Raw genomic sequence first — 13,363 nt, 5'->3', positions numbered from 1 at the left:
CAAGAAAGAGTCGGGTAAGTTAAAACATGAGAAGAATTGAATTAGAGGGAGATTTTTCCATTGCTGACTTTGAAGATGAAAGAGTCCATATGACAAGAATTGCAGATGACCTCTAGCAGCTGAGAATGGCCCTTGTGAGATAGGAGGGAAGCGGGCAGGGCCCAACTGTTAAAGAATGACACAGCCATTGAGGATATGACAAAAACTAGTTAGAACCAATTAAGCCCAAGATGGTGTAAGATGACTTACAGTAGACCTTGAACCTCATTATATGCTCATTATAATGTATTATGCTAAATAACACACCCAACCAGTACCAGGACAGATCGAAGGCTGGCCATAAAAGGCCAAAAAGTGGGCAGTGGCCCAATTCCTGGAAATCCCTACTCCTCCCCCCCCAATAGTTGGTGTTACCTAGCCCATAAAAACTAACCACTCTTATCTCACCCTCACTTTCTGTCTATGGAATGTGTATCTCCTAGGACCTTGTAGCCTTCTGATAACAAGCCCATATTCTATCTGTGGGGTGTGATTCTCCCTGAATAAATCTGTTTTCACTCTGCTTCTGACTTACTGTTAAATTCTTCCCTGTACAAAGCCAAGGACTCTCACTTAGCGCCTATCCCAGTGACTCTCCCCTAAGACCTAGGATGTAACCATTCTCTCATGCCCCCTTCTGCCACAGTTGAATAAGAAGTAACAAAGAAATAGGGCCCATTGTCCTACAGCTGCAAGGAACTGAATTCTACCACAATTATGTGCACTTGAAAGAGGTTTATTTGAAGATAAAAAAAGATAAGATTGTGTGCTTTAAAGATTGAGTTTAATATATGGAAATATTGGGTGTCATCCAAAATATAAAATTACTTTTACATATTCATTTATTAATTTTCAGTTTTAAATGGCAGCTTCCTCTTTTAAAAAACATCAGGAGCGTGGTTTTCTTGTCTGTTTCCTGAGGAAGCAAAAAGGCAGAAACTTGGTGAATAGCAAGACCAGTGGTTGCTATAGTAAGCATGGGACTTCCTGACAGTGGCTCTATTAACAGTAGGAAATGGAACCATGGGAGTATTCTAATTTGCCATAAGATTTTGTTTCCCATCTTTAGAGTAAGAGGTTCTGCTATATACAAGGAATTGACTCTTCCAGTTTATTTAGTCAGACAGTGATTAGAAAGCCTCACTGTCTGTGTACATTGCACCATACTTAGGAGTTTTGTAATTATATGACAAGTATGATACATTTCAAATAGAGCTTTGAAACTTTCCTTCTGAAGGAAGCTTTTCCTCCAGTGGATATTGATGTACCTTGGTTATAGGCCCTATTCAACCAGTGGTGAGAGCATAGATTTTGGAATCATGTGTGCCTGGGTTGGAGAAGGAAACCGCAACCCACTCCAGTATTCTGCCTGAAAAATTCCATGGACAGAGGCGCCTGTTGGGCTATAGTCCATAGCGTGGCAGTGTCAGACATGACTTAGCGACTAAAGCAGCATACCTCAGTTTGAGTCTTAGTCTTGTCACCTACTAGTTGTTTGACTATGGACAAGTTATTTAACTGTTCTGTGCCACAGTTTCTTCATCTGCAAAATGAAGCATCTATTTTCTGTGCTTTGAAGATATGTTAAACACTGTGCATCATATGCCTTGATACAGTGCCTAACACATACTAAGCATTAACAAATGGTTATTATTACAATCTTTGTTGAGCTGCTGTTTTTTTAGATGTGTCTGGTTATGTCTTTTTTTTTTTTTTTTTTTTTTACTATGCCTTGTTTTTCTTTCTTTAATTGAATGACTTTGAAGATGTGATTACGGTTGAACGTGCCACTTAGAAAGGAGAGATGTGTAGAAGGCATAAAGGCTGCTCATAGACCCAACTGTAGTGGTAGCTAGCCACTGTATTGGCATCTCAAATTCATTGTTTCAAGACCCATACAGCATTTCAAGGCTTTGGAAAGCACAAAAAGCACCCAGAAAACAAATGGAGCAGTTACTGAAGCATTGAATAAAGATCATTACTATTTGTACTTAATAAACATGTTCCACGTTTGCCTGAGCCTTTAGATAATGCATTTTAAAATTGGCTGTGTTTTTCTTTTTCCTTTAAATGTTACTGTTAAGTTCAAGAATGAGCCAAACTAAAAAGAATAGACATGTTTCTTACCTTCAAGGATCATCTTAGAACAGACATGTTTCTTACCTTCAAGGATCTTACTGTCAGTTGAAGGAGGCCATAAACAGTTAGAATAGTGTGTGACAAGTACTTTACTAGAGGTAAGGACTGACTCTCCTGACTAAGGGAGAAGAAGGAGTTGGGACACCTAGGATCTCTGGCTTTGGTAAAGGGGAGACCAGAGGTTGCAAACTGATAGTTTTTGCATAGCCCACAAACTAAGAGTTGTTTTAACGTCCTTAAATGGTTGGGAAAAGTCAAATCAAAAGAAGAATGATATTTTATGACATATGGATATTATATAAAATTCAAATTTTAGTTTTCTGAAATGAAATTGAACTATAGCTACAGTTAACCTTTTGTCTGTTGCAGCTTTTATGCTAAAACAGCAGAGCTGAGTAACTGTGACAGAGGCTGTATGACCTCCAAAGCCAAATGTTTACTGTGTGGCTCTTCACAGAAAAAGTTTGCTGATTCCTGGGATAGATGGTGATTTTTATCTACTATTGTTCAGTCACTAAGTTGTGTGCAACTCTTACGACACCATGGACTACAGCACACAAGTCTTTCCTGTCCTTTACTGTGTCCTGGATTTGCTCAAATTCATGTCCATTGAGGTGGTGATGCCATCCAGCCATCTCATCCTCTGGCACCCTCTTCTCCTCTTGCCCTTAGTCTTTCTCAGCATCAGGGTCTTTTCCAGTGAGTTGGCTTTTCACATCAGGTGGCCAAAGTACTGGAGCTTAAGCATTGTTCCTTCCAATAAATATTCAGGGTTGATTTCCTTTAGGATTGACTGGTTTGGTCTCCATGCTCCTGGACTCGTGACCAGGGGATAGTCAAGAGTCTTTTCCAGCACTACAGTTTGAAAGCATCAATTTTTCAGTGCTTAGCCTCTTTAAAGTCCAACTCTCACATCCATACATGACTACTGGAAAAACCATAGCTTTAACTATATGGACCTTTGTTGGCAAATTGATGTCTTTGCTTTATAATATGCTTAGACTGGGTTTGTCATAGCTTTTCTTCCATGGAGCAAGTATCACCATGATCTTAGTTTTTTAAATGTTGAATTCATCGCCATGATCTTAGTTTTTTGAATGTTGAATTTTAAGCCAGCCTTTTCATTCTCCTCTTTCACCTTCATCAAGAGGCTCTTTAGTTCCTCTTTGCTTTCTGCTATTAGGGTGGTATCACCTGTATATCTGAGCTGCTTGATATTTCTCCCAGTAATGTTGATGCCAGCTTGTTGATTCTGGTTGAGTAATGATGGGACTTGCGGCAGTGGTCAGATTCACAATTTGGTGGTATAAATAAGGATTGTGAAATCTTCTTTGAAGATTGTTTTTGACTGTTTATCAAGAGGAGTTCCTGTGGAGACAAAGTGAGAGTGTATGTCAAAGGGTATGAAGTAGAGGAGGAGGGACACTAAGTGTACTATTGAGAAGATTGGCAGGGAAGGAAAGGAGAGAAAGTGATAGCTGGGAATGAAAGGCATTAGAGATTTCATTTGAAAGGTTCATGCACTGAGGGAGTCAGCACTTGCTAACTGCCTGGAATGTTGGTATTAGATGCCACCATTCAATTTTTCATAGAAAGAGATACATTTTGAACAGTTTTGGGATAATCTTACTTTACCCTTTCTGGAATTGTATGTTTAATGTGGTTCCTACATTTAGACATATTACCCCTTTAGCTGGAAAGAGAAATGGACATCAGTCAGTTCAGTTCAGTCGCTCAATCGTGTCCAACTCTTTGCGACCCCATGAATTGCAGCACGCCAGGCCTCCCTGTCCATCACCAACTCCCAGAGTTCACCCAAACTCACGTCCATCGAGTCAGTGATGCCATCCAGCCATCTCATCCTCTGTCATCCCCTTCGCCTCCTGCCCCCAATCCCTCCCAGCATCAGAGTCTTTTCCAATGAGTCAACTCTTTGCATGAGGTGGCCAAAGTATTGGAGTTGCAGCTTTAGCATCAGTCCTTCCAAAGAACACCCAGGACTGATCTCCTTTAGAATGGACTGGTTGGATCTCCTTGCAGTCCAAGGGACTCTCAAGAGTCTTCTCCAACACCACAGTTCAAAAGCATCAATTCTTTGGCGCTCAGCTTTCTTCACAGTCCCAACTCTCACATCCATACATGATCACTGGAAAAACCATAGCCTTGACTAGATGGACCTTTGTTGGCAAAGTAATGTCTCTGCTTTTGAATACGCTATCTAGGTTGGTCATAGCTTTCCTTCCAAGGAGTAAGCGTCTTTTAATTTCATGGCTGCAGTCACCATCAGTAGTGATTTTGGAGCCCCCCAAATAAAGTCTGACACTGTTTCCACTGTTTCACCATCTGTTTCCCATGAAGTGATGGGACCAGATGCCATGATCTTAGTTTTCTGAATGTTGAGCTTTAAGCCAACTTTTTCACTCTTCTCTTTCACTTTCATCAAGAGGCTTTTTAGTTCCTCTTCACTTTGTGCCATAAGGGTGGTGCCATCTGCATATCTGAGATTATTGATACTTCTCCCAGTAATCTTGATTCCAGCTTGTGCTTCCTCCAGCCCAGTGTTTCTCATGATGTACTCTGCATATAAGTTAAATAAGCAGGGTGACAATATACAGCCTTGACATACTCCTTTTCCTATTTGGAACCAGTCTGTTGTTCCATGTCCGGTTCTAACTGTTGCTTCCTGACCTGCATACAGATTTCTCAGGAGGCAGGTCAGGTGGTCTGGGATTCCCATCTCTTTCAGAATTTTCCACAGTTTGTTGTGATCCACACAGTCAAAGGCTTTGGCATAGTCAATAAAGCAGAAATAGATGTTTTTCTGGAACTCTCTTGCTTTTTCAATGATCCAGTGGATGTTGGCAATTTGATCTCTGATTCCTATGCCTTTTCTAAAACCAGCTTGAACATCTGGAAGTTCACAGTTCACGTATTGCTGAAGCCTGGCTTGGAGAATTTTGAGCATTACTTTACTAGCGTGTGAGATGAGTGCAGTTGTGTGGTAGTTTGAGCGTTCTTTGGACATAGGCATTGAGAAACAAGGCCAACAAATGTTCTTCCCTCATCCTATCTGGGGCATTGATCTCATCTATGAAAACATGAGGGTGAATGAACAGGCTCCACTGTCTCTTCTGAAAGTCTTTATAAACAAATGAGGAACCTATGAAAAGTCTATGAAGCCCAGTGCCTGATCTTTTAGTTCCTTGGTACCTGGGCATATGCTTTTTTTTTTTAAGAACACCAGCAATTTGTTTATGACTCACTAATTAGTCATAATTTTGTACAAAATTACAAAATACACCATTTTATCCTACCATTAGAATATTTCCTTAGGAGCAGAATTAGGTATGGCATCTTCTAATGGTTTTATTATTAATTTGTATAAGTAATTAATAGATGGTGGTTAAGGAATGCTTCCCTGGTGGCTCAGATGGTGAAGAATCTGCCTGTAGTGCAGGGGAGCCAATTCAGTCCCTGGGTTGGGAAGATCCCCTGGAGAAGGAAATGGCTACCCACTCCAGTATTCTTGCTTGGAGAATTCCATGGACAGAGGAACTTGGCGGGCTACCGTCCATGGGGTCACACAGAGTTGGACATGACTGAGCAACTAACACTAATAAGGAATACATAAATAGTACAGAGGTCTCACCATTGTTAACATTTTAGTTTATTTAATTGGGAGTTGTATTTTTCCCCAGTGGTTTTTGTCACTCCATCAGTGTAAATAGTATACTTAATATATGTGCCAATTGGGTTCTCCAGGAATTAGATTGAGATGGAGTAGGAGAGCAAGGGGCTTTTTGAGGAGTAATGCCTGTGAAGTGGCAGAACAGATTAGGTTGGGCATGGGAGGCTGTCAGAATGCAGTGCACACCTGACAAAATCTGTCAGCCCAGATTGCCAAATTGACTGGTTGGAAAGGTGTAGGCCATTGTACCACCCCACCTTGTCCACTCATTGGCCAGGGACAGTCCTGAGGAAAGGGTACCCTCTATTTGAAAGCTAAGGTGAATTCTAAAGGGATTAACAGCAGGAAGCTGTCAGCTAACCAGTCTCCACAACTAAGTAAGAAGTCCCTTCTTGAAGAGGGTTCTGAGCAGTAAAGCTTTGTGTCTGTCCTGCTCACATCAGTAGGGTGGCTACTATCAAACAAACCAGAAAACAAGTGTTGGTGAGGATGTGGGGAAATTAGAACATTGTGCACTGTTGGTGGGAATGTAAAGTGGTTTATAGCAGCTGTGGAAAATGGTTTGGAGATATTTTTAAAAATTAAACATATAATTACCACATGATTCAGTAATTCTGCTTCTGGTATATGCCCAAAAGAATCGAAAGCGATCCCAAAAGCTCAGCTTCCCTGTACACTGGTGCCAAAATTTTGGGTGAAGTAGTAAAGGGTAGCTTTGTTATTTTGCCAGGGAAAGAGGCCCATAGTGGGCTAATGCCCTTAAAACCATGTGTCCCAACTTGAGGAAGATAGTGAGAAGTTTTATAGTAATTGTTTAAAGAGGGCGTGATCAACTTGTGGACATTCTTCTGATGGGTTCAGTCAGTTCAGCTCAGTGATGTCCAACTCTTTGCAACCTCGTGGGCTGAAGCATGCCAGGCCTCCCTGTCCCATCACCAACTCCCGGAGTTTATTTAAACTCATGGCCATTGAGTTGGTGATGCCTTCCAACCATCTCATCCTCTGTCATCCCCTTCTCTTGACTTCAGCCTTTCCCAGCATCAGGGTCTTTTCCATTGAGTCAGTACTTTGCATCAGTGGCCAAAGTATTGGAGTTTAAGCTTCAGCATCAGTCCTTCCAATGAATATTCAGGACTGATTTCCTTTAGGATGGACTGGTTGTATCTCCTTGCAGTCCAAGGGACTCTCAAGAGTCTTCTCCAACACCACAGTTCAAAAGCATCAGTTCTTCAGCGCTCAGCTTTCTTTATAGTCCCACTCTTACATCCAAACATGACTACTGGAAAAACCATAGCCTTGACTAGACAGACCTTTGTTGGCAAAGTAGTGTCTCTGCTTTTTAATATGTTGTCTAGGTTTGTCATAGCTTTTCTTCGTAAGAGCAAGCGTCTTTTAATTTCACAGTTGCAATAACCATCTGCAGTGATTTTTGGAGCCCCCGAAAATAGTCTCTCACTGTTTCCATTGTTACCCCATCTATTTGCCATGAAGTCATGGGACCATATGCCGTGATCTTAGTTTTCTGAATGTTGAGTTTTAAGCCAACTTTTTCACTCTTCTTTTTCACTTTCATCAAGAGGCTCTTAAGTTCTTCTTTGCTTTCTGCCATAAGGGTGGTGTCATCTGCATATCTGAGGTTGTTGATATTTCTCCCAGCAATCTTAGAGTCAGACATGACTGAGTGACTGGGCTGAACTGATCTTGATTCCAGCTTGTGCTTCATCCAGCCCAGCATTTCTCCTGATATACTCTGCATATAAGTTAAATAAGCAGGGTGACAATATGCAGCCTTGATGTACTCCTTTCCCTATTTTAAAACAGTCTGTAGTTCCATGTACAGTTCTAACTGTTGCTTCTTGACCTGCATACAGATTTCTCAGGAGGCAGGTAAGGTGGTCTGATATTCCCATCTCTTTAAGAATTTTCCACACAGTCAAAGGCTTTGGCATAGTCAACAAAGCAGAAGTAGATGTTTTACTGGAACTCTCTTGCTTTTTCAATGATCCAACAGATGTTGGCAGTTTGATCTCTGGTTCCTCTGGAAAAGGTCAGTTTTCATTCCTATCCCAAAGAAAGGCAATGCCAAAGAATGTTCAGACTACTGCACAATTGCACTCATCTCACACACTAGCAAAGTAAAAACGCTCAAAATTCTCCAAGCCAGGCTTCAATAGTACATGAACTGTGAACTTCCAGCTGTTGAAGCTGGAGTTAGAAAAGGCAGAGAATATTGAATGCAGACTCTATAGTGTTTTTCCAAGGGAGAAAACTGAGGCTTAAGGAGGTTTATAGATTTGGCTTGGGACACTTAGTTAGACACTTAGGTTGCAAAGGTTAGACCCGAGGGTGTTTTTGACCAGTGCTTGGGTTTTCAGCTTTGGCGTTTGGGGATAATTCTTTGTTTTGGAAGGGCCATCCTATGATTTGTTTATCAAAACTGTCTTCAGACATTGCCAAATGTCCCCTATCGGAATGTTATGGTACATAAATACCCCTACCATGGAATAATCCAGGTTTTTGGACAAGGGAGGAGTGTTCCATCCTATCTCCTACAGTAAGGACCTAAGATATCGTTGAATTCAGTTCTCATGAGCTTGTCAGTGATCTGAATTAACTATTTAAGATGAAGTTTTGTGCTGTGGCTCCTGGAATGTTCATTACAACTCTGTGAGACATCTTGGTAGAGTGTACCCTCTCCCCCAGAACAACCAGTGCTCTTTAAATAGGGCTGTTTCATCTTTCTAAAGGTTTTTTTTTTCTTTAGTTGCAGGTGGCACAACTGAAAAAATTTTTAATGGAATTCCAATGAGTGTTGATGGATGATGCAGTTCAAGTAGCTAAAGAGGTAAAACCTGAAGTACAAGGAAACATTTGTCACCCAAATTATTGTCTTCACAAAATATAGCTAAAATCAGATTTTCTCCCACTCCCATTTAATTTCCAAGCTATAAGAGTAGGTTTTTTTTTTTTTTTACAGACTATTTTTATTTATTTATTTATTTGGCTGTGTCGAGTCTGTGTTGCGGCATGCGGGCTCTTGAGTTGCAGCATAAGAACTCCTAGTTGTGGCCTGTGGGATCTAGCTTCTCCACTAGGGATTGAACCCAGGCCCCCTGCATTGGGAACACAGAGTCGTAGCCACTGGATCACTGGGGAAGTCCCAAGAGTAGGTTTTTTTTTTAATGTTTAAAAATATTATAATTTTCATCGGTTAAGACACTGGTTCTCAACCGGGTCATGAATCAGGATCACTTAAAGAGCTTTAAGAAATAAAAGACCAAAGTCTGTACCCTGCTGTCCTGCTCTGTTGAATCAAAGTTTCTGTGGGTAGAGCAGAGATGATCCTGATGTCAACTGTTTGCCTCTGCAAGGATCAAATTACAAGTTGTGACCGCTGACCTTCAACCCCACCCTGAAAGGATTCAGGGTGGAGATCAGGAATGAGGTACTCTGTGCTCTGGGAAAAACCTGCAGAACAGGCCTTCAGATAGTTAGATATTTTCAGAAGAAGATTTTATGAGCCCACTTCTTGCATCTCCTCATATCTAGAAAAGCACTAAAATCTTTCATGGTGACATGTGTTCCTCGTGACTAGCAGTCACCTTTATAAGACTGGCAGCAATGTTCTGCAGAAATGTGTGCTTGATTGCATGTATTCTGCCTTCACCAAAATCACATAATACGCTGACCTTCCTACCACCTCTTCAGAAGGGTTTCTCAGAGCTGTCTGAATTGCTGCCTCCTAGGTTATAGTTGGCATTTTGCTCCAAATAAAACTTAACTCACAACTCACATTGTGCATTTTTTTTTAGTTGAAATTGATATGGATCCTTGTTGAAGAGCTGATGCACTGAGAGTTTCAGAGAATTCAGTACTCAGTCTGTGTAGCATTAAACAACAATTTGTATTAAAAAGGAAAAGCAGAATTTCATTATCAACTTACCCATCATTCTAAGTTTTAAACAGCACCAACACTACAGTTTTGGAAAATCATTGAGTATTTTCTACAAGCTAAATATACATGTATCCAATAATCCAGAAATTCTACCCCTAGGTATTTACCCTTGAGAAATGAAAATATATGTCTACATAAAGACTTGCATGTAAATATTCACTGTAGCTTTATTTATAATAGCAAAAAAGAAAAAGGAAATAATCAAATGTCTAAAAATGGGTGAAAAGATGAATAAATTGTGATACATTCATACAATAGAATTGTACTCAGCAATAGAGAGGAATGAACTACTGTGCAACAATATGGATGAATCTCACAGATATATATAAGAAGCCAGATACACAAAAAAGTAGATACAGTTCAGTTGCCAGGAGATATGATGATAGAAATCAGACTAGTGGTTCTTCTGGCAGGAGTTGGGAGCAGGAAAAGGTGTTACATGTTAAAGTATTCATATACCTATTTTTTTCTTTGTTGTACAAAAATACGTAACATAAAAATTAAGCATTTAAATCAGTTTTATGTGTCAAATCATTGACATTAAGTATATTTATATTGTTGTGCAGCCATCATCACCACCAACAGTCTCTAGAACTTCATCTTCCTCAACTGAAATTCTGTACCGTTTATAGCTAACTCCCCATTTCCCCTTTTTCTGAATTCCTGGCAACCACATTCTGCTTTCCCTGACTGCTTTGACTACTTTAGGTACACATGTAAGTGGAACCGTGCAGTATTTGTCATTTTGTGTCTAGCTTATTTCACTTAGTATAATCTTCAAGGTTTATTCATGTTGTAGCACGGATCGGAATTTCCATCCTTTTTAAGGCCAAATGATCTTCTACTGTGCATATATGCCACATTTTGTTTATTCATCCTTCAGTGGACATTTGGGTTGTCTATACCTTTTGGCTGTTGTGAGTAATGTTACTATGAGTTGTTATTGTTATATGAATTGTTAATAACAATTGTTATTGTTCAGTCGATAAGTCATATCCAACTCTTGCGACCCCATGGACGTTATACCAGCCTTCCCTGTCCTTCACTATCTTGTGAAATTTCCTCATATTCATGTCCATTGAGTTGGTGATATTATCTAACCATCTCATCCTCTGCCACCCCTTCTCCTTTTACTTTCAATCTTTCTCAGCATCAGGGTCTTTTATCTAGTGAGTCGGCTCTTCACGTCAGGGGCCAGAGTATAGGAACTTCAGCATCAGTCCTTCCAGTGAATATTGAGGGTTGGTTTCCTTTAGGATTGACTGGTTGGATCTCCTTGAAGTCCATGGGGCTCTCAAGAGCCGCCTTCAGCACCGTAGTTCAGAAGAGTCAGTTCTTTGGCACTTAGCCTTCCAGCGCTTACATCTGTACATGACTACTGGAAAAAGCATAGCTTTGACTATATAGATCTTTGTTGGCAAAATGATGTCTCTGCTTTTTAATATGCTGTTTAGGTTTGTCATAGCTTTTCTTCCAAGGAGCAAGCGTCTTTTAATTTCATGGCTGCAGTCACCGTCTGCAGTGATTTTGGAGCCCAAGATAAAACCTGTGACTATTTCCACTGTTTCCACTGTTTCCCCATCTATTTGCCATGAAGTGATAGGACCAGATGCCATGGTCTTAGTTTTTTGAATGATGAGCTTTAAGCCTAAGCCCACTTTTTTACTCTCCTCTTTCACCCTCATCAAGAGGCTCTTTAGTTCTTCACTTTCTGCCATTAGAGTGGTATCATCTGCATATCTGAGGTTGTTGGTACTTCTCCTGACAGTGTTGATTCCAGCTTGTGATTCATCCAGCCTGGCATTTCACATGATGTACTCTGCATTTAATTTAGATAAGCAGGGTAACAATATACAGCCTTGTCATACTGCTTTCCCAGTTTTGAACCAATCTGTTGTTCCATATCTGGTTCTAGCTGTTGCTTCTTGACCTGCATACAGGTTTCTCAGGAGGCATGTGAGGTTGTCCAGTACTCCCATCTCTTTAAGAATTTTCCAGTTGGTTGTGATCCACACAAAGGCTTTAGTGTAGTCAATGAAGCAGAAGTAGATGTTTTTCTGGAATTCCCTTGCTTTCTCCATAATCCAGCGAACGTTAGCAGTTTGATCTCTGGTTCCTCTGCCTCTTTAAAACCTAACTTGTACACCTGGAAGATCTGGGTTCACTTACTGCTGAAGTCTGGCTTGAAGAATTTTGAGCATAACCTTGCTAGTATGTGAGATTAGCGCAATTGTATGGTAGTTTGAACATTCTTTGGCATTATCCTTCTTTGTGATTAGAATGAAAATTGACCTTCAGTCCTGTGGCCACTGCTTAGTTTTCCAAATTTGCTGGCATATTGAGTGCGGCACTTTCACAGCATCATCTTTTAGGAATTTAAATAGCTCAACTGGAATTTTCTTTCTGGAGTTCCTGATTTTCTTTTTTCTTGTCTTTTTTTTTTTTTTGATCTATCTATATTATTATCCTACTGTTCCCCATGCTGTCAATCATATACATTCTAGTCTATTATTCTTGAGGTCATCTGCATGGCTGTTTTCTTGTGATTTTCCTCATTGCATTTTTGAGTAGTATCCTTCCCCTTGAATCTTAGATCTCAGTTTTCTTTTTTTTTAATTAAAAATTAAAAGCCTTGGAGAAGGAAATGGCAACCCACTCCAGTAATCTTGCCTGGGAAATCCCATGGACAAGAGGAACCTGGTGGGCAAAGAGTCAGACACGACTGAGCAAGGGGCAGGTGCTCGCTAGAGGCCCCAGAGCTTTTGATGGCAGAGCCAGCACCGTGGCTGAGGACTCCTGGCTCCCAGGCCTCTCTCACCAGATAGGAGCATGGAAAACTAGTCTAAAATACTCCTGAGGGCTTTCCTGGCGGCTCAGTGGTAAAGAATCGCCCCCCTGCCAAAGCAGGGGATGCGAGTTCCACCCCTGGTCTGGGAAGACCACACGTGGCAGAGCAGCTGAGCCCATGCATCACAGCCACTGGGCCGGGGCTCTCGAGCCCGGGAGCCGCAGAACTGAGGTCTGTGGGCACCAGAGCCCATGCTCTGCAACAAGAGGAGCCACAGCTAGAGAAAAGCCCACGCAGCATGAAGACCATGCACAACCATAAATAAAATCATTAAAAAACATGCCTGAACCTAAAAAAAAAATAAAAATTAAAATTAAAAGCTTTTTTTTTTTTGCTAAAGTTCATTCTCAAGTAACTTCTTAAGAGAAAGAGTAATCAGCAGATAAACTGATTCTTCTGATGTCTGTTCTCCCCTCATGTTTGAGTGATGGTTGGGTTTAGAATTCTAAATTGCAGGTTATTTTCCCTCTGAACTTTGAAAGTCATTGCTCGGTTTTTTTTCTGGCATTCATTGTTCATCATAAGAAGTGAAATTTAGTCTCATTTTGTTTCCTGTAGGAAATTTATTCTATCATTTCTCTGAAAACTTCTCTTTTTTCCATACATAGTTGATCATGAACAGTACGGGTTTAACTGCACGCTTGAACTCCTCTTATTCACAAATTTTTAAAAATAAATACAGGTATACTTCAAA

The 13,363-nt window shown here is 40.5% G+C and overlaps 1 protein-coding gene across 6 annotated transcripts in view; it reads left to right on the top strand.

Annotated features, from left to right (window-relative positions):
• Positions 1-13,363, top strand: part of PTPRA (protein tyrosine phosphatase receptor type A) — a 170,552-nt gene that overhangs the window by 42,284 nt on the left and 114,905 nt on the right. For 3 of the 6 annotated variants that reach the window (XM_061436732.1, XM_061436730.1, XM_061436731.1), the window contains exon 2: positions 8,631-8,711. The exons of the other annotated variants lie outside the window; for them this stretch is intronic. In XM_061436732.1, coding sequence (XP_061292716.1) covers positions 8,682-8,711 — 30 coding nt within the window. In that variant the 5' untranslated portion in view covers positions 8,631-8,681. The remainder of the gene's footprint in view (positions 1-8,630; positions 8,712-13,363) is intronic. 6 annotated transcript variants of the gene reach the window in all.

The sequence above is a fragment of the Bos javanicus genome, chromosome 13 (genome assembly GCF_032452875.1).
Source record: "Bos javanicus breed banteng chromosome 13, ARS-OSU_banteng_1.0, whole genome shotgun sequence".
Lineage (NCBI taxonomy): Eukaryota > Metazoa > Chordata > Mammalia > Artiodactyla > Bovidae > Bos > Bos javanicus.
This window is presented reverse-complemented; position numbering and strand designations above follow the sequence as displayed.